General features: G+C 60.0%; 1 protein-coding gene across 5 annotated transcripts; it reads right to left on the reverse strand.

The window, feature by feature from the left end:
• Positions 1-157: 157 nt before the first annotated feature.
• On the reverse strand, positions 158-24156 carry FKBP5 (FKBP prolyl isomerase 5). 5 transcript variants are annotated; one of them, XM_066983107.1, is made up of 11 exons: positions 24060-24156; positions 12129-12257; positions 11190-11334; positions 10912-11054; positions 10157-10271; positions 5729-5885; positions 4794-4884; positions 3722-3805; positions 3264-3449; positions 2136-2375; positions 158-522 (listed from the first exon to the last, which is right to left on the reverse strand). In XM_066983107.1, exons 2-11 carry the CDS (start codon positions 12231-12233, stop codon positions 415-417), a joined length of 1374 nt encoding a protein of 457 aa, XP_066839208.1. In that variant the 5' UTR covers positions 12234-12257; positions 24060-24156; the 3' UTR covers positions 158-414. The 5 variants fall into 5 exon arrangements, with proteins under 5 accessions (XP_066839208.1, XP_047926873.2, XP_047926871.2 ...); XM_048070916.2 differs by lacking the exon at positions 24060-24156 and adding an exon at positions 17772-21395; XM_048070914.2 differs by lacking the exon at positions 24060-24156 and adding an exon at positions 12640-14444.

Genomic DNA, 24156 nt, shown 5'->3' on the forward strand with positions numbered 1-24156 from the left:
GACTCCGTCGCATCCTGCCGAAGCGCTCCCACGTCCCAGCTCGTCTCGGAGGACGCAGGCCGTGGCACAGCCAGCCGACACCAAGTCCAGCGAGCTGCGAGGAGCTGTCTGCGCAAACCCCCCCCCGAGAGCCAAGAGCTTCAACTTTTATTTATTCCCCCCCCCCCTCCTTTGGAAAGCTGTTTTGTTCCGCTTGCGGTGGTCCCACGCCGTCCCGCTGCTCGCGCCCAGCCGCGAGCGCGCCCGCGGCAGCAGGACTGGGTTTGTTTTTCTTTGCGAGGCGCTTTTGCTTCCACGATCACACAAACTGTAACAAGCTTTACAAGAAAACACTGGCGAGTCCTTAAGTCCTGGCAAACACCGTTCTCTGTGCGGGCTGAGGGCAGGAGGCTCTCCCTTCCTCCTGCCCCTCCATCATACGTGGCCTTCGGCCTCTTTGCCTCCAGCACCGGCCGTTTCCAGCCCCTGTGCACAAGCCGCTTTCGCTGCCTCTTTTTCTACCCCGGTTTTGCTAGCCGCTTCCTGCAAAAGAGCAAAGGAACCACACGGAGTCAGAAACGAAGCGGAACGACGAGCAGCTGGTGGCAGCGATACCAGGGCCAGGAGGTGAGGCTGAGCCCAGCAGGGCAGAAGAGACCCCCCTCGGACCCCAGGCGCCCGCTTCCCTGGGTGAGACCTCGTCTGTCCCAGCTCTGGGTGAGCCTTTGGGAAGGGTGGGAGCTGCCCCGATGGTGCAGGGCACTGGCACAGCGAGCCCAGGCAGACAAACGCAGGAGAATGAGGAGAGGAACAAGAGGAGGTGGTGCCCTCGGAGGGGAGACAGAGGACCGAGCTATAGCTGCAGCCCCTACACCGGGCTGTATAGCTGCAGCCTATATACAAGCTATAGCTGCAGCCCATACGCATGCTGTATGTGCAGCCCATCCATGAGCTATAGCTGTAGCCTATGTTGAAGCTATAGCTGTAGCCCATACACGAGCTGTAACTGCATCCCATAAATGAGCTACACCTGCAGCCCATACACTGGTCTATAGCTGCAGCCCATAAATGAGCTATACCTTCTGCCCATATATAAGTTACAGCTGCAGCCCGTACACATGCTGTATCTGCAGCCCACAAACTGGGCTATAGCTGCAGCCCATACACTGGTCTATAACTGCAGCCCCTATAAGAGCTATAGCTGCAGCCCATATATAAGCTGCAGCCCATACACCACCTGCAGCCCATACACGAGCTATAGCTGCAGCCCATACACATCCTATAACTGCAGCCCATATATAAGCTATAGCTGCAGCCCATACACATCCTATAGCTGCAGCCCATATATAAGCTATAGCTGCAGCCCATACACAACCTATAGCTGCAGCCCATACACAACCTATAGCTGCAGCCCACCCCACAGGTGCAGGAGCACCACCGGGAGGCTCACAGCGAGCCCTGCCGCCCCGGCGTGCCGCGCTAGCCCGCAGCACGAGGCCCCTGACAGCCCCACCAGCGGGACCGCTCCCTGCCCGCAGCACTCACTTATTCCACCGCCTCGCTTTCAGGCACTGGTTCAGAAGAGATTATACTAAAAATTACCCGTACGGAGTGTTTGCAAAGCTGTGTCCTCTCTCGTTACAGTACACCGTGCATCGGTTTTTGTTTGGAGGAATTTTGGATTAGAGCCTGTTATGAGAAAGCGATCTCTTGTACGAGCAGAGGAGCAGCGCGTTGGGTTACAAGATTCAGGAAACCCATACTATCATGTCTCAAAATACCCTTGGCCTTGCCAGGGGGTGGATGACATTTCACTTCACCCAGACCGCCGATGGCCAGGAGGTCATCAACGGCCAGCGGCTACGGCCGGCAGAACGACGTCCAAATGCCAAACCTGTTATCAGCAGTCGAAAGCCCGCGCCGTAAATACTTTTACTGACAACCTGACAGCAGCCTCTGCGGCCTCTGCTGACCAAGAAACAACCAGCTCCTTCCCATCCAGGCTCTATCAGCTGGAGGCCATGCTCCCAGACCTCAGCATCCTCAACCCAACGTCCAATTTCCTCCGTTTTACCCCTTCTTTTCTCCCCACGAGCCTGCTGAGCATCCCTCAACGTGGCCGAATCGGGGCGCCCGGACACTCGCGCGGCACCAACCTTCGCGTCCCTCTCTGCAAACTTGGTGAACATGTTGGCGTATATCCTCCTGTCCCGCTCGTTGTGCTCCTTCGTCTTCTTCTGGCAGACGGAGATCTGCGACCTGGCGGCCTTGTTCTGCGGGTTCACTTCCAGCACTTTCTGAAAGTCACATTTTGCCAGCTCGAACTCGTTCATCAGCAGCCTGGCCTCGCCCCGCCTGTACAAGCCCTTCTCGTTGTCCTGGTCCAGCCCCAGCGCCTGGAAGGACAGAGTTCGCCAGAGCCCAGCACCTCCTCGGGGCGCGCGCATCCACGGCACGGCCACGGCTGCCACGTGCACCGACGCGCTTCACGCCTCGTGTCACCACGAGCGAAGGCAGAGGTGCAGAGCCTTCCCCTTCCTGCAAATGCCATCGGCCCCTTGCAAGGGAAGATGCCCCCCAGAAGCAGCTCCCTCATTTTGCAGCCCCGTGCCCTCCCGGTTTAGGTTTGCTCAATGGGTGGCTTTCAAAGACCTCCTTAAGCTCAAAGCCTCATTAAAAGTGCTCAAATTAGGACAAGGGAGAAGGCTCCGAGTCTCCAGAGCATCTTGCTCTGCAAAAATTCACTTGTTTCCAGAACCAGTTGGCAAGTATATATTTTTTTATATACTTTATATGCTTTCATATAATTTTTACTGATATACTTCAGCTGATTAAAGATATCTCTTTGCACAAAACCCCGCTGCAGGTGGCAGGGTCAGCAGGAGAGAAGCCCCCCCAGAGCTGGAATCAGGCAGGAACGCTGCACGTGGACCCGAGGAGCACGGGGAGCTCCTGGGCTGAGGGCTCCTTCGGATTAAAACGGGTTTTTTGCCTCCCTGCTTCACATTATTTTATGAAAGCTTCATGTCCCGGACACGTCTCACGGGTGACTTACCATCCTGCTTAAGGCAGCCAGCCTTACGTGATTAAGAACCTTAGGCAAGCTTGCTAAATGCAAGCCCTTTATAAAAGAACTAATAATTTCCTGACACAGACGCACGCAAAGGGCGCAGGAGGCACGGCGGGGACGCCAACAACGCGCTGCTGTTCGCAAGCTGCTGCTTGGACACGGACAAACTCGATACGGGGAGGGGACGAATGAAAGCAAACCCTTGCCCCCGCACCTTGTCACAGCACTCGACGGCCTTGGTGTACTCGCGCAGCTTCAGGTAGCACATGGCCAGGTTGAGGAAGGCCGCCAGCAGGAAGGAATCGGAGGCTTTCGACTCCTTCTCGGACAAGCCGTACTCCATTTCCAGCCAGGACACGATCTTCCCGTACTGGATCACCGCCTGCAGGTATTTCCCCTCCTGGGACGGAGCAAAGAGGGAACCTGAGCTGGGGCGGCAGCGGATCTGTGCCCGAAATCACCGCGGACAGGGAAGGGGCGGGCAGGGGCTGCACCTCCCACAGAGCTCATAATTTATACGGGGAGAGGGACGGGGAAAGGTTGGGGGGCACGTTTCTGACGTTTACACCCCTTCGGGACTGCTAAGTGGTGCCTCTGGAGGTCCAGGATTTGCTCGGAGCACCCGGCGGCACGGCTCCCCGCTCGCGTTCGGGTGTCGCCACGCTCACAAACCTTGAAGTACATCGTCCCCTTCTCCTTGACGATGGCGGCCTGCTCCAGCTTCTCTTTGGTGTCCATCTCCCACGACTCTTTGGCCTGCAAAGAAACGCTCAGAGCCACGGCCGCGGGGCACGGCGGCCACCAGCACGACGGCGACGCCGGGTCGAAGGCGCCGCGCACCTCGAAACGCCGTCCCCGCCAGCACGCCCGCCCTTGGGGAGTGGTGAAGGGAGAGAAATTAACGGGATGCTGCAACCCAGGTGGATCCACGAGGCTTTCTGGGGTTTCTTTTTAACAAGTGGGGCTTGTCAGGGTGGTGTTGCATAGGGCAGAGGTGGCAGCTCGTTGAGTTTGAGGGGCTGGGGGTGAAAGGGAAGAGGAAAATAGTCGTGGCACACGTGGGGCGCGTGCCTGGAGTGCAGAGGAACCCTTTGCACCAGATAAATCACTGCTGGGTATGGGATTTCCCCTGAACCCAACATTACAGCGCGGTTCGTCCACTGCAGTTCATCCACTGCAACCTCAGAGGATGAAAAATCCCAACATAAAAATAAAACAAAGCCCCAAAATATCAAAAAAAAAAAAAAAAAAAGTAGGTAGGAAGAGACCTCCCCAGCAGAGCGGGCAAGCAGAGGGTCCCGCCACCATCCCCTGCTCCAGCCGGGGCTGGGGACCCAGCAGCACCTGCCCCATCCCAGTGGCACCTCCTGTGCCGTCCCCACGTCCCTGTCCCTGTCCCCAGCCCCTGTGTGCTGCCCCCCCAGCGTTTACCCTGGCCTTGGCCGCCCCGGCCGGCTGGCAGGACACAAAACTTTTTTCTCTTTTTTTTTTCTGTGCAGCCCAAGGAGGAAAAAAAAAAAAAAGTACAAAAGGAACAAGCCTAGGAACAAATAAGAGAACCAGCCTTGGACCCCGGCCAGAAAAATAAAACAAACCAACACACAAGAACAAATTAAGAACACAGCGATCCTTGCTGACGTCTCTGCTTCAGCAGGGGCCGCGGCGCAGCCACGCCAGGGACAAAGGGTGAATGCTGCGGGAGGAGCGGCGCTCCCGGGCACCCCGGGGCCGGGCCTGCCCTCACCTTCTCAAAGCTTTTAAGCGTGACCTCGTACACCAGCTCCGCGTTCGCCTGGATGCCGTACTTGGGCTTCCCCGCCTCGCCGAAGCCGTACCTGGAAGGGCAGAAATGGGGAGAGTTCAGAGGGGCTGCGCTGGGGGGGCACGGCAGCGCCGCGGGGCGCCCAGGGGGCGGTCGGCACACGTGGTCCTCAGCCCCATCCGCCCTCCACTGCCTGCATCCCCCTCCTCTCCAGATGTCCTCCTCGATGAACCGGCACCTTTAAAATGCAGGTGGAAAAGCCCCTGAGGAGCCCCCAAAGAGCCCTGTTGTGTGGGGGGTTGCGTAAAGGCTCCCCAAGGGCGTTGAGGTGCACCCAAAGGCTTCCGCTGGGAGCGCTTTTTGATGGGAGAAACTGGCACCGTACGTGGTTTTTAGGGTCATAATTAGGGTTAGGGTTGTTAGGGTCTGGAGAGAGAGAAGCCCCCAGATCCTCATTTCGGCAGGGTTTGGCCATAAACACGCACCCGAGGTGCTCGCTCTGCTTTCACATCTACGCTCGCGAACGTTTCTGGGCCAGCACGCTACAGAAGCAAAGACGTGCTGCTTTATATGTGCACTACATACGTGGGACCATGCTCTCCAGATGCACCCGGGTGCACCACCTCCGTTTTTTTCTACACCTTTCCCTACAGCGTCTCTACTCGTGAAAAAAAACCCTGGTGATTCTTTCCTTCCAGCCACGGGAGCTGGATGCAGCCCCTGCCACCTCACCTGCTTCTCAAACCGTCTCCAAATTCCTGCCTACGTGCCGCTTGCCCCCTCTGGCTGGCCCTGCTGGTGATGCCAACCCGAGCCTCTCCTGGAGGAGCCCTGCTGCCGTGCTTGCTGTCTCCCACGAACGCTAAAGCAGCCGCAGAGGCTGGAAAACCTTAAAGCCGAGCTCCTGCGCCCCTTACCGTGGCCCGAGGTAGAGGACGCAGTGCTCTCCCCGCTGCATCTTCTCCAGCGCTTTGTCGATGCCGATGGGGATGTCGTGGTCCTCCCCTTCGCCCACCACGAACTTCACGTCCTTGCAGTCGAAGCGGGTGCCGCCGCAGAAGCCCTCCAGGTGAACTGCAGGGCAGAGCGAGCCCCGTGCCAGGCTGCGGGCAGCCGGTGCCGCGCGGGACCCGAGCACCCGTCTCCCCCCCCCCCCCAAAAAAACAAAGCATTTCCCAAGGGATTTTGCCCATCGGCGGCACGGGCTGCCTCAGGGAGCTGCTTTTAGCAGGGCTGGGGGCAACTCTGTTGGGTAACCACATCTGCCTCAAGCTCCCAAAATCCAGCGAAAGCCCCCGGCCGAGCCGGAGCCCTGGAAGCAGCGGGAGGATGCCAGAGCACGGGGGGCACGGGGGGCACTGCCTGCCGGCCCAATGAGCCCCCCGGGGAACAGAGAGGGGCAGGAGGGCTCAGGAACGAGCACGGCTAAAGAAGCGAGGCAGCCGTATCTTGTCTAAGCAAGGAGCAGACAACAGATAAACATAATGACTAATATGTTCCCCTCGTGCGCCGCTGCGCGAGTCAGCCTTACTGGAACTGGATATTGCTCCTGGCACGCCGCCACGCGGAGTTTATCACGGCGATTACAAGCCTCCTATACAGCGCCATACCCTTGCCCTATACCTCAAAAACAAGGCCGTGTTCTCCTGCCTCTAAGAACTGCAAGTACAAGATAAACATTTTTTTTTTAATTTTTTTTTTAATCTTCAACCAATGACCGCGCTGTTCCAGCCCGGGGAGCTGGCAGAGGCGCAGCCGGAGCGGACAGCGGGTACCTGGCACATTCGCCACCTGGTGCTCCTGGCGTGGTTTCCACGGCGAGATTGTTCTTTACTGATTTGATCCCGAGGACGGTGCACGCCTGGGGGGGCACCGCGTGTTCTTTGCACTCCACCTCCCAAGTACGCGCAAGCGAATATAAAGTAAAAGGGATTTCATAAGAAACTCCTGCCTACCACAGAAAAACCAAAAAAAGCTTCCAAGAAGAGGAAAATCACAGCAGGCAATAATGCTGTCAGGACTGCTTAAAGAATTTGCAACCGTTTGGGCTGGTGTTGGCAGCCCTCAGGGTGGGAAAGACCCACATCTTGCAGCCACGAGCTCCTCTGCGCGCTGCAGAGCTGAAGCAGGAAGAGTTTCTCGTGCCCATATAAATGCTGGCAAAACGGGGAGGGACCCCTGGAAAGCAAACGACCCTCTGCCTAGCTGGCGAAGGTGTGCTTTCCGTCCTGCACCTTGGTGGTGCAGAGTTCGGTGATGCCTCTGCCCGTCAAACGCGGTGCTGCAAATCAGCAGGACTTGGAACGAGTTTCCCTTAAACCTCTCGGAGAGAATGCCCCGAACGGCAAAGGGCGAGCCACCGAGGGACCCAAAGGCGACCCGGTGGCTGCGGGACGGATCCTGAGCTACTGAAGGGTGCAGAGCACCTGGTCCTGGACGTCACGGGGAGGCGAGCGCAAGCACCAGCACCAACACGAGCAGTTCCAGCACTCGGGTGCTAAACGCTGCCCGTCACCCATGTGCCACCAGGGCCACCCCATAACGTCACCCGAGGACGCTGTCCCCTGCAACCCGCCTGCATAACGCCGGGCCCCCGGCACGGCACGGCACAGGGGTGGCAGAGGATGCTGGCTCCCCGCAGCACCCCGGGACGCATCCTGCATCCCTCAGCGGTGCACAGCAGCGAGGGGACACGGGCTGCGCGCTCTCAGCCAGCTCAGGACAAGCAGCACGGCCACGACTTTCAGCACCCTGCCCCACCGCGCTTCAAGGCTACGTGGAAAACCCTCCAGCAAGCCCACCTGCAGGGCCAACCCCTGCCTTATCTCCTCAGGTGCAGGAAAACGGGATATCCAGCCCAAAACGGGCATCCCCACGGCGCCGCGCCGTCCTCCTGCCACCCGTGTGCCCTTTCCCGGCGAGCACAACCCAGCCCGAGCTGTGCGCCCACCTCCCGACCCCAAAACGGGCACCCACCCACATCTCCCCCGGGGTCACCCATCACCAGCGGGACGCGGCAGCGCCCGCACGAGCCCGCTTACAACAGGGTGCCCGGGAGGATGCGAGCTCCCAGCCCTTGCTCGGAGGGAAAAAAAAAATAATAATAAAAAAAAAATAGAAGCTTTCCTTCCATTTTAATCGCACGGAAAGCGACGGGGAGATCTCTGCTCTGGTTTCCAGGAGCGTGCAGCAGGTCAGCTGGCTGCGGCTGCTCTTGGATTACGGGGAGAAAAGCCCCCGCTGGGCCGCCGCACATCCCTTCGGCTGCCGCGCTGACTTATTGTTCTCCCGGTGCCTGCAGCGATTTTGTTTTTGAAGAGCTCAGAACACAGTGTACCGAGCGCGGCTGGCACACGAACTTGATGTGCTGACAGCAATTTGTACTCAGATTAAAATGGAGAAAGGGGGGGGGGGGGGGGGGGGGGGGGGGGGGCGGCGGGGAGAAAGGTTGTAACAAAAGCTGGAATGCGGGATTTCGGCGGCAGCCCGCGTTTTGGGAACCGGAACCGCGAGTTGCGGTCTGTAAAACTCAAAACCTATAAAAAAATAATAAAAAAAACACGCTTGCAAAACTCCAGCCCGGGGATGCTCGCCCCGGTAAGCGCACGTTTTCGGCCAGCCTGGTTATGGCAGCAATGCCGGGCACCTCCGGGCTACTCCTGGAGCCGACACAGGGTTTTAGGGGAGCGAGGCGAGGGGCAGCCCCGCACGGAGGCGGCTGGGCTCACGAAACCCGGGGCTGCTCCTCGGGGGTCCCACCTTTGGTGCCAGGAGCCCCTCGTGCCCACGAGCCAGCCCCGAGCGAAGCGCTCCGAGGTGAATAGCGCTGCGTTTGCAGGAGAAAAAAAAAAGAAAGAAAAGAAAAAAAAGCCTATTTGCACCCCAAAATGCTTCCCAGGTTGTTTCGTGCCGCTCCTTTCTCAGCGGGATGCATTTAAGGGTCTGCAGCCCCCGGCGTGCGGGGAGCCCTCCGCGAGAAGCCACCCCGCGTGGCGATCCGGCTCTCCGTGTCCTTTGGGAGAAGCGATTGCTTGCTGTGGTTTCCCTCTTCCCACCTCCGTCCTGCTCCAAATTATCACGCCACCATCGCGTTTGCCAACAGCCCAACACGAAGGAAAAAGCAGGAGCACCCCCCGGGCACGCCGCTGCCCGCCACGTGCTCGCCCCCAGCAGCCTCTTTAGATAAAATTATAAAAAAATAAAAAAGCTCTAAAAAGGCAGGTGGGAATTGGGCCGGTTTCAATTATATTTAGCCTGTCTCTTAGGTTAACCTTGGAGACGGTGAAGCCAGCTTGAAACCCTACTCCCGGCCGGGTCCGGCGACGGTGCCGAGCATGTGACGGGCGGAGAGATCAGTGTGGGACAAGAAAATCTCCTTAAAAAACTCTGGGAGAAGAACTGGCCGTTTCAGGCAGGGAGTTTTATGAGTTCGGATCCAATTTCTCCTTCGCTAATGGAAGTTAATTGGACCCTCTTCAGCGAACAGGAGCTCTGAAATGGGGAGAAGAAACTAGATGCCTTCTGTACCGCGTGGTAGCTCTGAATCTATGGCCGAGTTGTTCTTAGGAGGAGAGAAAAAAAAAAAAAAAAGCCTGGCTCTCACCGCCTAGGTGAAATGTTTGCTCCAGAAACGTGACCAGAATTACTGTGTCCTGCTCTCGGAGAGGGCTCTGGGAGCGAGGAGCTGCATGGGACGAGCTCCTCGTCGCCCAGCCAGCTCCTGATGTCGGTTCAGACCACAGCTGGCTCCACAAACCCCTCGCATTAATTCATCCCCTCTGTCAGCGGTGACCAGAAGCTTGCAGCCGTCCTCTGGCCACACGGGAAGGAAAAGGCAAGGCTCCGTGCCGCGGCAGATGCGATAGAAGGCCCCAAAACAACGATCGGCATCCCAACGAGGAGCCCGGGGGAACTGCTGGAAAATTCCCACCAGGAGGCAGAGCCTGGCTTTTTCAGCATCCCCCGCGCCGGACCTGGACGCAGCCGCTCAGGCAGGGACGCAGGAGGGGTAAATGTGCAAAAAGGAAGGGTCTGACCCCAAAACCCCACGGGGCTTCGCCCTCCCCGGCAGCCTCGCGGGACCGTGTTTGTCCCACGGGAGAAAGGACCGGGAAAAACAGAGCGCGGGTTGTCCTCGACCGGGTGCTCCACCACCAGCTGGCTGCTCCCGCGCCCCGAGGTTTTCCAGTAAAACCCTCGGAGCCAGCAGCCCTGGAACGGCGGCCGCGGGCCGTGCCAAGGGCAGCTCCTCGGAGCTCACCGAAACCCCAAAAGTTAACCGCTGCCCTCCCTGCTCGGCCAGAGCCCAGCCGTGTGCGGCTCTGCCCGCGGAGCCCGCTACTCACTTTCCACCGTAGCGCCTTCGTTGGGGTTGGAGTAGCCTTCCCCTTTCCTCTTGATCCTCCGGATTATCCCCCCGTCCTCAAACAGGTCCTCGCCTTTGAAATCGAGCAGCTCGACCTGCAGAATTAAAGGGAAGGTAGGCAGAGCCGGGGGCGGGTGGAGGGGAAGGAGAGGAGAAAAACAACGGGGGAGCCACAAAGCAGCAGTTCATCCCCGAGCCGGAGAGCCAAGCAAACTAATTCTCCGCTCAGCTGACGAGCAGAAGTTGCCCATAAAAGCCAGCTCCAAAGCCGCAGCATAATACACCCGATTTATTAGGAATTGGGCCACGTCCAGCACCTGAAGCCCAACACAAAGTAACAGTAAAAGGGAGTTCAGGAATCCTGCAGGCAAGGAGGCAACCGGGGCTGGAAGGTGCGAGGGGGACGGCTCCCCAGGCAGCGCGGGAGCAGCGCCGGGAAGGCATTTTTCAGCCCAGGGAGGCATTTCCGAGCTGTTTTCCCCTTTTCGCCTGCCTCTTTTAAAGCAGGGCTCTGCTCGCTCTCCCCGCGGGGCTGCTCCCCGGCCGCAGCCTCTCCGGCTCAGACACACATTTCTGAGAAAACACTGGCACCGGTTCCTGGAGCGGAGGGACACGTTTCAGGAATCCAAGCTGTTTTGTGCTTTTTTTTTTCTTTTTTTTTTTTTTTTAGGAGCTGGCTGGCAAGGCAGAAGGCAGCGAGCGAGCTCTCCCGCGGCAGCCCGGCCCCGTACTTGCCTCGAAGAAGAGGGTGGCGTTGGAGGGGATTTTGGGGGCGCTGCCGGCGGCCCCGTAGGCGTATTCCGGCTTGCACAGCAGGTAGCACACCTCGCCCTTCTTCATGGTGGCCACCCCGATGTCCCACGCCTTGATCACCTGGCCTGGGAGAGAGGCAGACATCACACACGAAACCCGAAACACAAAAACCCCAATAAGGGAGGCACCCCCCAAAAAAAAACCACACCGGGCTGGTGCCGTCCCTTAGCGCCACGGGAGCGGAGACCCTGTCCCCTTACCCTTGCCCAGGCTGAAGACGAAGGGCTCGTTCCGATCGCGGCTGGAGTCGAACTTTTTGCCGTTGGCCAGCTTGCCTTTGTAGTGCACGTAAACCTTGTCCCCGATCATCGGAGACTCGTCATCGTTGCCCGGCCTCTTAATGATCTAAGGGAGGGAAAGCACCCGTGAGAACGGAGCCGCGGAGACCTCTGGCTGCATATACACCCCTATATCAAATAAATATATTATATTATATATTATAGTATATGTTTATACACAAACACACACCCCAAAGGTGCCCTAAGACATGGGGAGGTCGGGGGGGACCATTCCCTTGCCCCTTCCACCATCCCCTACAAGCCAGCCCCGCACGGGGCCGCGTTCAGCCCGCGGTGCGGGGACCCGGGCGCGTTTGCGGAGGTGCCGGCACCAACGGGTAGCGATCCCCAATTCCCCGTGCTTTCAGCCCGTGCAGATCTCACTCGCAGGGGTGTGTCGTTTCACTACTCGCTTCTCGTCAACACTTTTTTTTTTTTTTCTTCTTATATTGCTACAGCCTGGAACAAGCAGTTCCCAAGCTGAGGATGGAGGCAGGGGAGGATGCTATTATTAGAGGAAGGTCCTATTCAGCTGGAGAAGAGCAAGTGCTGGTGAGCAGAACTATCCAGAAACGGCCCTGAATATGAAAAGAGGGGCTGTGGAGCAGACTGGATGACCTAAGTAATGTGCTCTTTCTAACGTCTGTGAGTCACACACAAAAATGCTTTGTGGATTTGCAGCTAATAATCCGATTAGAGGCACAATCGCAGCGAAAACTCATCGGGTGGGCCGAATCCGTGCCGTGCTCTCCGGCTCCACGAGCCGCGCTCGCCCCTCCGTTACTCCCCGCGGCACCGACGCTCGTCCCCTCGTGCCACGAGGTGCCCCGAGGGCTTCAGTGGCCGCGGGACCCCGCTCACCTTCAGCACGCCGCGGTCCCGAGCGGGCGTGATGTCCTCCCCACGCTCGGCCAGGGCGGCCGCCTGCACCTCCCCTTCGGGCTTGGTGCCCTCGTCGGTCGTCATCGTCCCCGGGCAGGAGCAGCAGAGCTGGGGAGAGAGCGGGCAGGAGGCGGGGGAAAGGGTTAAAAGCTCGAGAGCCCTGGTTCTGCTGGCCCTGCAGGAAGTTTAGAGAACATCTCAAGCATGCAGAGCGGAAAATCCCTTCCCAGGGGCCACCCAGGCTCAGCGCCGCCGAAGCACCACCACGAGCGCACGCAGCCCCGTGCCGTGTCCCCGGCGTCCTGCCCAGCAGTGGGGACAACCACGGGGATGCTCTCGCCTCGCCGAGCGCCCCCCCCCCGGGTCATCACCACACCTCTCCCGGTGCTGCAAGGACTCCCCCGGGCAAGAGTTGTACCAAAAAGCCGTGCCAGCAGGTAAGCACGTGCTGGCCGACGGACTCCTGGCACGCGGGGACTCATCTCCGTACCCAGCCTCCGGGACCTCCCGTGACGACGCTCGCCCCAGCGGGAGCACCGAGAGCCACCAGAGGGACTTCAGCACGGGGCTGCCCCTTGCAGGCTGCTTTGGGGCAGCGGTGACGCCGGGAGAGACCCCGACGCTCGGGGGGCGAGCAGCGAAGCCCCCTGGGCGCACGCCGAGGTGCCCAGCTACGTCGGCTTAGAAGCGTTTGCACCAGCCCAGCATTGTGCTCCAAAGCCATGACACATCGATGAGGATTATTTTCCACGAGGAATTACTCGCTGTTTCGTCAGAGGCTGTATTATTCTTAAATCAACAGCTCGACCACAGGCACGCCTCGTTTCCTCTCGCTCACCAAGAACACCCAAAAAAGTGCTGAGGCTACGCGTCGCCGCGGGGTCTCTCCCCAGGCGGGAAGACCTCCGGGCACAGCACGCAGCTCTGAAAACCACGCAAAACCCACAGAATTTGCAGAAAGTCCCTAAGAAATGGCTTCTTTGGGGCAAAGCATCGCCCAAAGCAAGAGCCGCGTGGGAGAGGCGCTCGCCGCAGCCGGCGCGCAACGCGAGGGGCAGGGATGCGCCCGCTCCAGCGGCTGGGAACGCTTCGCTGACACAAAGCACGGGCAGCACACGAGGACGATTATTCTTTTCTTTTTTTTTTTTTCCTTTAAAACGGGCGCGGAGCCCCTCGTGTGAGTCCGCGGTGGCCGTTTGCACGGGGAAGCGTCGCGAGGCCGCGATGCGAGGCCGGGGCGGGTGAAGCCCGTGCACCTTGGCACCCCCCCGGCCGAGCTGGGCGAACGCTGCCCGGCGAGAAGGGAACGGCCTCGAGTTGGGGGAAAAAAAAACATTTCCTGATACTTTCCTTCGGATCGTCCGGCTTGTTTTGGTAGCCGCACCGCTGTGCAAGACGTAATAAGGGAAACATGTGACACAGAGTTAGAAAGCAATGGATTTTGAGACATAAAACAGATCTATTAAAGGCCCTATCATTGCGAAACTTTCCCACAGCCCTTGGTGTGGAAGCCGATGGTAACCAGCAGGAGAAATCATCCGCTCGGGGTTTCATAAACAGAGAAGAAAGGATGCTTTCAGCTCCGAGGGCAGCTAAGTCGGGCTGTAAGAATAATTGCGCTCCTTGCACCCAGCGCTGGGAGGGACGAGCCGAATTCCAGCCTCCCCTCGGCGCAGGAAGCCAGCGAGACACAAAGGGCTCTGCGTGGAAGCCGCAAACAGGAGCGAGGGAACCGCCCGGGGCCGTGCCCAGCGGCAACGAGCTTCGGGGTAACGCTTAACGGGACCCCGAGATTCGGCATCCAAACGCACCGATCCCGCCCTATTTCCAGCGGATTCGGGAACCGCCGCGACTCGCCACCGCCGGGATTCAGCCTCCCACGAGCATCCCGTGCGGCACAACCAGAGCCGGACGCCGGGCGGCTCAGGGAACCCCTTTTTGGCAGATATTAAGGCCCAGGAGGAGCCCGAAAGCGGGGCGCCCGCCCAAGCAGGGGCACCTCTGGGCGCACGACCCCCCAGGGGCCACGAAGCGTCGCGGCGGGGATGGGGAAGCCGGCTCCGGAGATGCCAGCTCCGCCATCGCCGGTTGCTAAATCCCACCGAGAGACATCTAAAAATACACCACCCGCATCCTCCTCATTATTTTTCGACGTAAGCAATTAGCGCAGTCATCCAGGGCAGGCATCCAACGCAAGGCGGGGGGAGAAGGTCTGCGTCAGCAGCGGTTGGGAGGGACGGAGCCCACAGGAGATGCGGTCCACGTTGTGAAAGAGCTCGAAGAGCCTTCGCCTACCCCCCCCCCCCCCCCAAAAAAAAAAAAAAAAAAAAAAAAAAAACCAACAAAACGCCTCCGAGCCGTAGTAGTAGGGAAAAGACCGCTCTGCTCCCGCTCCTCTCCAGCTCGGAGCGGCCTTTCGGAGGCACAAGTGCAGCCGGGGGGAAAGCTGGAGGGGATCCAAGCTTCCCGTTAATTTCAAACAAACAGCCGGGGGAAATGTGCCGCCCGCCGGGCTTGGCGCATGCCCGCGGGGAGCGGGGGCTCGGCGGCACCTCGCTCGCCATGCCCGAGCCGGACGTTTCTCCTCCTGGAAGCCAAGCGTGAAGGCGGGGAATTAATTACCCAGCGCAAAAGCTCGGCGTTTCTGACAGATCTCCCCCCAGCACGGCCCTCCCTCCCGTTGCTCCATTAGCCATGACGGTGCCGCAAGGTTAATGGCGTTTAATTAAAGCAAATGAACCCCTGCAGCGGGACGCGAGCGCGTGCGGGGACTTCGCCACCTTGGCTCCAGCGCCGTGCTCCACCGAGGATGCGCCCGGCCAGCCATGCTCGAAGAGCACACAAATGGGATCTGGTGGGCACCAGGGGAAGGGGGGTCCCAGGGATCCACACCACGACCCGCGCCTACATCAGGGCACTTCTGCGCGCCGCGGTTCCGAAACAAAGTCCCGTGCAACAGCCCGCGAACCCCAAAACAGCCCCGGAGCCCCTGTCCCAGCTCTGAGCCCAGCGCCGGGGCCACCCACAGACCCCAGCCCTCAAAATCAGCCCCCCCAAACCCCTTTTCCCTGGTGCTGCGGAGTGGCAGAGCCGTTTCTGAGCCCTAAAAGCAGAGGGTTTGGGTTTTTAACTTGCTTTTGGTCAGCCGCTCATCTGCCAGCTGACCTGAAAATGTAGCCCCGCTGATAAATCTTTGATTGAAGAGCTCGAACAAACGAGTTTTAAAACCAAGACAAACCCAGAGGCTTCAGCATCTGGACGCAACCTCTACCTAAATTAACATGAAACACGCTAAAGAGCTTCTGGCAGAACAAGAGCAAGCAAAGATGCTCGCGGGCTGGGGACGCCCGCACGTCAGGACTCCCAAAGTGAGACAGGAGGAGCTGCCGCCCGCACAAAACCCTCGAGCTGCTCAGCACAGCCTCTGCCCCCTCCTCATCCTCACCGTCTCGATGTTTCCCCCATCAGCACGAGCAGGGGAAGCATCGCCCGGGGCCCGGCTCCGTGCTCCCCAGGGAGCGCAGCCGACGGGCACCCGCCGGTGCTCAGCCCGGATTGCAGCCCTCACCGGCATTATTTCAGCTGCTGCTTCAGAAAAAAATGCATTTTTTTAATGCGCATTTAAGAGCAAGCATAACAAAAGTGTTGTGTTTTTTTTCCCTTTTAATTGCTCCGTGCCTGGGGGGTGCCTTCACCCCTGGGTGCTGGCCACCTTCGCTCCCCCGCAGCACCGCTCGTGCGCTCGCCAAACGGCCCACGACGTTCGGAGGAAGCATCCCGAAGAAGTTCCCTCGAACAAAAAAAACCCGCAGCGCCAAATCAGCGCCCCAGGAGAACGGGCAGGACGCCGGCGCTGCCCCGCACCGAAACCCACCCCGTAAAAACAAGCCCTTTGGTCTCGCCGCCCCCTCTCCGCACAGCCGCTGCGATCTTCCAGCCCGAAGAAAAACGAGAAAAAAATCAGAGCGGGGAATGGGACGCAGATGTCTGACCCGGGGCTGAGGACAGGCAGGTATCCCACGTGCTCGAGTTTCACAAAACCCCGCTGCGCGACCATCCCGGGCCGCGTTTCCTAGAAATCGCCATTCCGGGAACTTTCCAGCTGCAGAAGTGGAAACTTTGCCCCGCAGATCTCCCCCGAGGGTGGGCGAGAGCCCGGCTCCGGGGGGGTCCCAGCTTGGCACGGGGCGACGGGAGCCGGTGTCCCGAGCAGCTGGGAAGGAGGGGAGGGAAAAAAAAACATAATAAAAATTAAAAAAAAAAATAAAACCAAACCCCACGCTTCACTCTAAAAGAGGATTTCGCAAGAAGGGAGAAGTGAGGCTGTGGTTTTAAGCCACGGGCACATCCCAGCGGTGTCGGACCCTGCCCTAGGGCGCACGGGGTCGCGCGCGCTGCTGTCACCGAACCCGTCCCCGCGGTGGGGACCCACGGGCAGCTCCCCCCGCCCCGAGCACCCCGGGTGCAGGAGGCAGAGCACGGGCACAGCACGGAGCCGCCAAGCACAGCGCGCTCCGGCGGCGACCGAAGGGCTGGTTTCGCTCGCCGCTCCCGTTCCGTGCCATGCGGCAATCTCAGCATCAGTTTAGGAAAAAAGGAGGATAAAAAAAAAAAAATTACGCCTCCGTTCCGTCCAACTTTTTTATTGCCCGTTGCTAAAAGTCCCGGCGTGGCTCAGCGGAATGGAAAAAGGAGCGCTGGGCGTCCCGGGGTTTGTTTTTTAAGACCCGCTTAGCCCAGAGTGCTTTCGCTTCCACGCCACCGCGCCGCGGCTGCAAGTTTCAGATTGCAACACTTGCTTCCAAATGCAAGGGTCAGGCTGGGAACCAGCAACAACAGCCCTGGGGCTGTCCCCGTCCCCATCCCCGTCCCCGTCCCCAGCGCACCGGTGCGGGGCGAGGAAGGACGACCCCAGCTGGAGCATCTCCCCGCCACCTCACCGCGGCGTCGCTTCCCTGCGATGGGGAAAAGGCTTCTCTCTAAGAAAACAAATACCGAGCAAAATGTTTCCGCGCAGCAGGAAGGAGAAACGAAACAGCGGTTTTTCCGAGGTGAGAAGCTCCAAGACACCTGCAAGCGAGACCGAGCAAGAGACCGAGCAGCCAGCGATGGGGCTGGCACCCGATGCCGTTCGGGATTATTTCGGGGCGAGCGGTGGGATCGGACGGGAGCCCGGCTCCCCGCAAAGCGAGCCGGCCGTTCGCACGCGGCCGCTCGGAGGGGTGCGCCCGGCCGGCCTGAAACGCGATGAAGAGAAACCTCCAGGGCCGCGCTGCTTCGTTAGCCGCTCATTTTGAGACCCGCCCGGCTCCCCACGAAGGCACGCCGCGTCCTTCCCCAAACCGCCGCGGGCTCGGAGGCAGCTCCGAAGAAACCTCGGCGTGGTCCCAGGGCAGCCGCCGCATCCCCGCCAGCCGGGGCTCTGCCTCCCTCCCTGCCTCGCTCTTAAATCACAAATCTGCCCAGATTCGGGACCGTTTCACACATTGCTGCTTTCGAAACGTGTCACCGCTTCGATTCAAAATTCACTTTTGTTTTTTTAACCCCAGCCACTTGACTTCCTCCCCTTTTATTTTTTTTATATTTTTTTTAGTATTATTATTATTTTTTTTTTTTTTTTACCAGCAGCCGAGCGCAGCTCCCGGGGGCCGCTTCGCTCCCTCGGCGCGCGCGTTGTGCAAGGAGCTGGCAGCGCGGGGAGCCGGGCAGGGCAACTCCTTCTGGCGAGGAAAAACAAAACACAAGCGGAGGCGCCGCGGCCGCCGCGCGCGCTCGCCCCGCTGAACCGTCCCTGCGGAGCGCGCGGGGTGAGCCGTGACTCAGGGTGGACTGAAGCGAACTCGGTGTGCTACCGGTGGCAGCTCGCGGCCCGGCTGTGGCATTAACTCCTTCTGTCCCCGAGGGTGCGGGGACATCCCGGCTCGGGGACACCCCCAGTCCCGTCCCGCAGGGAGCGCAGGTGGCTCCCCGCACCCCGAGTGTGCCCCGTGTCCCTGCTGCCACCTCCCAGTGCCACCAGCGCCATATCCCCCATTACCACCAGCCCATGTCCCCTGCTGTCACCTCCCAGTGCCACCAGCCCATGTCCCCTGCTGCTACCTCCCAGTGCCACCAGCCCCATGTCCTCCAGTGCCACCTCCCAGTGCCACCAGCCCCATGTCCTCCAGTGCCACCTCTCAGTGCCACCAGCCCCACACCTCCCACTGTCACCTCCCAGTGCCACCAGCCCCGTGTCCCTGCTGCCACTTCTCAGTGCCACCAGCGCCATGTCCTCCAGTGCCACCTCCCACTGCCACCAGCCCCATATCCCTGCTACCTCCCAGCGCCACCAGCCCCATGTCCCCCACTGTCACCTCCCAGTGCCCCCAGCCCCGTGCCCCCAGCAGGGAGCTGCTCCCTCCCCTCCCCTCCCGCACGCCAGGGGATTCGGGAGCGACCGGGAGCGCGGCGACGGGCGGCCTTTAGGCACCGAAGCGCGCAGGGAGGAGGAAAGGAAACGGCTGCACGCGGCTAACTCGCGCCGCTGGCATGCGCGTTCCTGTCACACCCGCTTCATCATTTCGCCTAGCTAACATTTTTCAGCTTCTGAAGCGGTTTCAGCGAGGATCCAGCTCATAACCGATTTTTTTATTTTTCCTGTTTCAGACATAAGAGGCTGCCCTCGAGCCTGGGGTGCAGCAGGAGGAACAAGTGAGCAGGATGGCTCGCTACCCTTCGCCCCCTGCCAGAACAAATATTTCGGCAGAAAAGGGTTTGGGTTTTTGTTTTTTTTTTCCTCCCCCTTGCTGCAGTTTACAGCGCGACATAAACCCGTTAAAACCACTCCAGCTGCTCGGCTGGCTATCCGCAAGGCACCGTAACCAGACGACACGCTGCCCCCGAGGAAATCCAGCATTTTTTTGCGATCCATCATTTTTCCACGTCGCCTCCGAGACAGATCTTGCACGGACCGAGCTCCGGCTGCCGCGGCCCCGAGCATCCCGGAGCCGCCTCCGGCCGCAGCCTCCGCACGCGGTGCCCGGCCCTGGAGCCCAAAAGCTCCAAGCCTCGACGCCAAGTGGAAAAACACAAGAAAACCACGGCCAGAACCCTTTTTTTTTTTTTTTTCCCCCTCTTTTTTCCCTTCCTCTACTCCAAAAGACAAACATATAGTGGCGAAAGCGAAAGCCCGTAAACATTTACGGGCTGTCGGCCTTCCAAAAGGGAGGAGATTCCCAGGGCTGGAGGCGATGGGGGCTTTGCGCGTGCACCCACCTCGCCCTCGGAGCCCTCGTGCCCTGGGTGCTGGCACGGTTTGGGGACGGCCACCGGCACCGACCCCGCTCACCGGGCGGCACAAATCCTGACCGAGGCGCGGGGCAGGGCTGCAGAGCGCCGTGCCCCAGCCCCCTGCTTGCTACATCTGGGTGGGGGGCACGGCTTCGGACGGCGACTTTTTAATATATATTAATATATATATTAATATATATTTAATATATATTAAAATATTGATATAGATAGATATTAAAATGTGTGTTAAGACGGATATTAAAATACACCTATTAGAATATATCTATTAAAATATATATTAGACGCATTAAAATATCTGGGACACGTTCATTAAAATATACGTTGGATAAATATCGAAACGGATTAAAATACATATTGACATACGTGTTAAAAATATCGATTAAAACCATGAAGTTACGGGTCCAGGCTGCGGCGGTGACACGCGGCCGGCGGCGGTGCGAGGGGAAGGCGACCTCCTGCAGCCCTCAGAAAGCAGCGTTATGTAGCAGGGTGGAAGGGAGGGGGGGGAAAAAAGCACCGCTTCCCAGTAGGTTCCATAAACCGCCTTGAAAAAGCGAGGAAGCTCCCGACACCCCGCTGCCCGCTGCCCGGCACCCGCTCCCCGCCGCGCTGCCATCGGGAGCCGGCGGCCTCCTCTCGCTGGGTTTCCTCCCAGCCCACGGAGAAGGAAAAAAATAAAATAATAATAATAATAATTAAAAAAAAAACACACAGATTTGCTTCTGTCTGCACGTCAAAACGGCAGCCGCGCCTATGGGCGAGGAGGAGCCGAGCCGGCAGACCCGGGTGGGATTTTTCGGTGCCCCCGAGCTCCTCCGGCCACCAGCCCCGGTCCCCACGGGGTGACAGCGCCCGTGCCACCGCCGGGCAAAGGGGAACTGGTATGAACGTAACTCGGGGTAAGCAACAAACTTCTTGTTTCTTGCCAGTTCTGCTCCGACATCGTGTTTTCTCCAGGATAAATACGGCTGCCAGACTCGGATTTTTTTAATTCGTAAAAGCACCGAACAAAAAAGCATCGAAAAGCCTCGACGAATACATTTCTTTTCGGCCAGGTGAGCCTAAAACCACAGCAACCCCCCGGTGACAAAAGCGCTGTGTTAATTTATTAATTACTCATCGTCCTCTGCAGCCTTTTGAGAGCACGGGCGTGAAACCCCAGCGGGCTGACCCTAACGCCGAGGGTCCTGCGTGGCTCTGGGGGGGGGGAATAAAACCCAACCTCTGCCCGCAGCCGCCCCGGGCGGGCACGAATCAGCGCTGGGGAGGATGCATGAAATTTTGGGGAAAATAATTTCCAAATTATTGCGTCCCGTTTGCAAGACCTGGGGAGCTGGAGACCCCCACCGAGCCCAGCGCAAGCCCCCCCCGAGCACCAAGCACCCGTGCACGCAGCCCCGCTCCAAGGGGGCTTCCTCGGAGAGGGCAGGGAGACGCCACCAGCGGCCACCCCGAGCAGCCCGGCGCGGATAAGGGGAGGTGGCACGGGGAAGGCGGCCAGGGCGGCTGGCGGGTGGTGCAAGACGCGGGGAGCTGATCCCCCGGGAGAGATTTCGGGAGGTTGGTGCCCCCCCCAAGATCCCGCGGAGCCAAGAGGAGCGCGCGCGTGCCGGCAGCGTGTGCGAGCCGCGCGCTGCCCGAGAGGCCGCGCCAGAAACGTCGCCGCTTGCAAGCGAGGAGAGGCGGCGCTCCCTAGAGCTGCCCTTCTTTAATTAAGCGATTAAATTGAACCGAAAGCCCCAAATACTTGGAACGGGAACCCTCCTAACGAGGCTTCTTTCCTAAGGGCGACGCCGCTGTTTCCGAACGCGGAGCACGGCAGGCAGGAGAGGCTTTAACCGCCACCTCTCCCCATCCCACCGCCCTGCTGCCCACGGCTCCTTTGCAGCCGCCTCCCCAATTTTCCAACAAAGCCACCCGCGAAAATCAGGGACGCTTCCCGCAGCCACCAGCCCTAATCCTGGGGAAAGCCCGTCAGCCTCACGACAAAACGAGTTAACGTTACCTCGCGCACCACGGCACTCGAGGCCATTTCTTTACGCCCACTAACAGGCAGCATTAAAAAAAAAATAGGAAAAAAAAAAAAAGAGAGAGAGAGAAAGCTAATAATTCATTATTTCCCTGCGATAGGGATGAAATGGCGAGGCTCCTTCCTGAGCTACAAGCACCCAGGGCCAGGAGAGGTTGCGCTGCCCCGGTTTGAAGACCAGCTTGCACGTTATCCCCGATTTCGGGGACTTCGGGCCAGCTTGCACATTAACCCCAATTTTTGGGGACTTCAGGCCGTGCCCGCTCCGTCCCGGGGAGGTTTCCGAGCCTTTTCCCAGAGCAGATTAAAGATTTACGCGCTGCCTCGCACGAGCGCCAGGGATGCTTTTGAAACGTGTTTACCCGGCTCCGCTCCTCCCACACCCCGGGACCACCCCCGGAGTCGTGCGGAAGGGGGGGGCGCGAGGTGCACAGCCCCCCCCATCACCCCTGCTAATTACCCCAAGGGTAATTAGCTGGGAAGGTAACCAACGGGGTGACGGCAGCACAGCCCACCGGAGCTCCTGGCCTCCAGGCCCTCCGCCAGCACCCAACGCGCCGTTTGGGTGAAAACGTTGGAAAAAGCCAACGCCGTGCCCACCCCCCCCCCCACCCTGGCTCACACAGCTGCTAATTAAGCCCCGGTCCTTAACGAGGAGCCACGGGAGCCACGTGCAGCGGGATGTCCAGCTTCGAGCAAGCTCGCTGCGCCCCAGCGCCCGGTGCAGGCCGCTAATTAAGACCCAGCTAATTACCCAGCGGCGCGGGGATGCTCTCCAAGGACGCGGCTGGGGGCTGCCTTTCCAGAACCCCCCCTCCCCGTGCCAGCAAGGAACGGTTGGGCTTGGGAATTGTCCTTGGGGACCGCCAGGTCCCTCCGGCACCGGGTCCCATGCCACGGCCACCACTGAGGCCACCACCAAGGCCACCACGGAGGCCACCTCCTTCTGTCCTTCCTCCCTGCTCCTCTCCTTCGGCCTCGCCGCCTTCCCAGCCCCGACCCGCGCCACCGCGCGCGCTTTTCCCTCCTCGTCGGCTTCGGACGATGCGCAACTCCTCCGCGGGTACCCGCTCTCCTCCTGCCGCCGCGCGTCTCCTCCTCGCCGTGCCCTCCTTCGGACCTCATCGGGGCCTGGGGAACGGCCCACGGCACGGCCCAGGACCGGTGCCGCATCCTGGGGCTGTAAAACGCTCAGCACCGCGGGCGAAGCCGGCGGTGCTCAGCGCCGGGGGCTCCGCGTTAACCCTTGCGAGCGGCGGCCGTCATTTCCTCCGCGCCGCCGGTGGCTGCGTGCCCCCGGATGGCGTTAGCCCATAAATAGGTCACCGCCTTGGAAATAAAACCCAGGCACTGCAAACGGCAGCCTTCGACGTGTCAGCCCCGCGTCCAAGCGCAGACGCCGCCGTTGGGTCGAAACGCCGTAAATTTGGGAAAGGGTCTGATAAAAGCCAGATATTTCGGCGCGAGCGGATCTCCCGACGGGCTCCCCCGGTTGCGGGGCAGGGAAGGGGCTGGAGGCACCCAGCTTCGGGCAGTTTCAAGGAAGAAGCAATTTACATTTCCAACTTCTATTTTTTTTTTTTTTTTTTACACTTGCCATCCCTTTTCAGCCCGGATTCGGTGCCCCAGCGATGCCCCAACCGCTTCGACGGCCCCTTAAAGACGGCTCCAGCACCACCCACAGCACCCCCGAGCGCCAGCTCTGGGGGCTTTTTCTACCCTATTTGATCCATCCCACTCGTCGAGCAGAAGGAAACCCCAAAACCGAGGTGCCCCGGCCACAGGGCTCCGTGCCGGGGACCCCAAATCGCCTGCGGAGCTGGGGCCGCCCGTTGGGCCCCCAAACCCCCCCCGGGCTGAGCGCGACGGGCTCCGGTTTGGGCACGGCGAGCTTACCTGGGGACGCGCTTTAGGTGGAAAAAATCTAAAAATAAAGCTTTGGGAGAGCTCCGTGCCTATGGGGGGGGTGGGGGGGGAGAGGGAGCTCAACGGGACGCCACGTTTGTGGGACCTGCTGCCCCTGCCCCAGAGGGGCTGCAGAGGGGAAACCGGAGGGAACCCAAAAGGGAGCCCCAAGGGAAGAGCAGAGGGAATCCCAGAGGAAACCCCAAAGGGAGCCCCGGAGGGTGCCCCAAAGGGAACTGCAGAGGAAATCCCAAAGGGAACTGCAGAGGGGACCCCAGAGGGACCCCAGAGGGGACCCCAGAGGCAGCCCCAGGGGGACCCCAACGGGAACCGCAGGGGGAGCCCCAAAAGGGACCCCAAAGCCAACCCGAAATCCAACCCCAAATCCTTCCCCCCCCCCCCCCGGGGCACACTCCTGGGGGCTGCCCCCCCCCCCCCATCCACATTTGGGGCCAGCCCAGCCCCAGCCGCGCCCCCAACCCCCCCCCCCGGTGCCCCCCCGCGTGGGCTCCCGCGGATTTCCACGCAAAAAAATAAAAAATAAATAAAAAACGGGGGAACCCCACGGCAAACGGGGGGGGGGGGGGTCTCCGGCCGCGCTCGTGTCCCCCCGGCCCCCCTTTGCCCCCGCACCCCGCACCGGGCCCCCCCCCGAGCCCCCCACGCGTGACACGATCGCTCCCCACCTGCGCGCCGCCGCCGCCGGGCTCCGAGTGGCTCCGAGCGGCCCCCGCGCGGCCGGGGCTCCCCACGCCCCCCCCCCCCCCAGCTCGATTCCCATTG

This window comes from Anser cygnoides, chromosome 25, assembly GCF_040182565.1.
Source record: "Anser cygnoides isolate HZ-2024a breed goose chromosome 25, Taihu_goose_T2T_genome, whole genome shotgun sequence".
Classification (NCBI taxonomy): domain Eukaryota; kingdom Metazoa; phylum Chordata; class Aves; order Anseriformes; family Anatidae; genus Anser; species Anser cygnoides.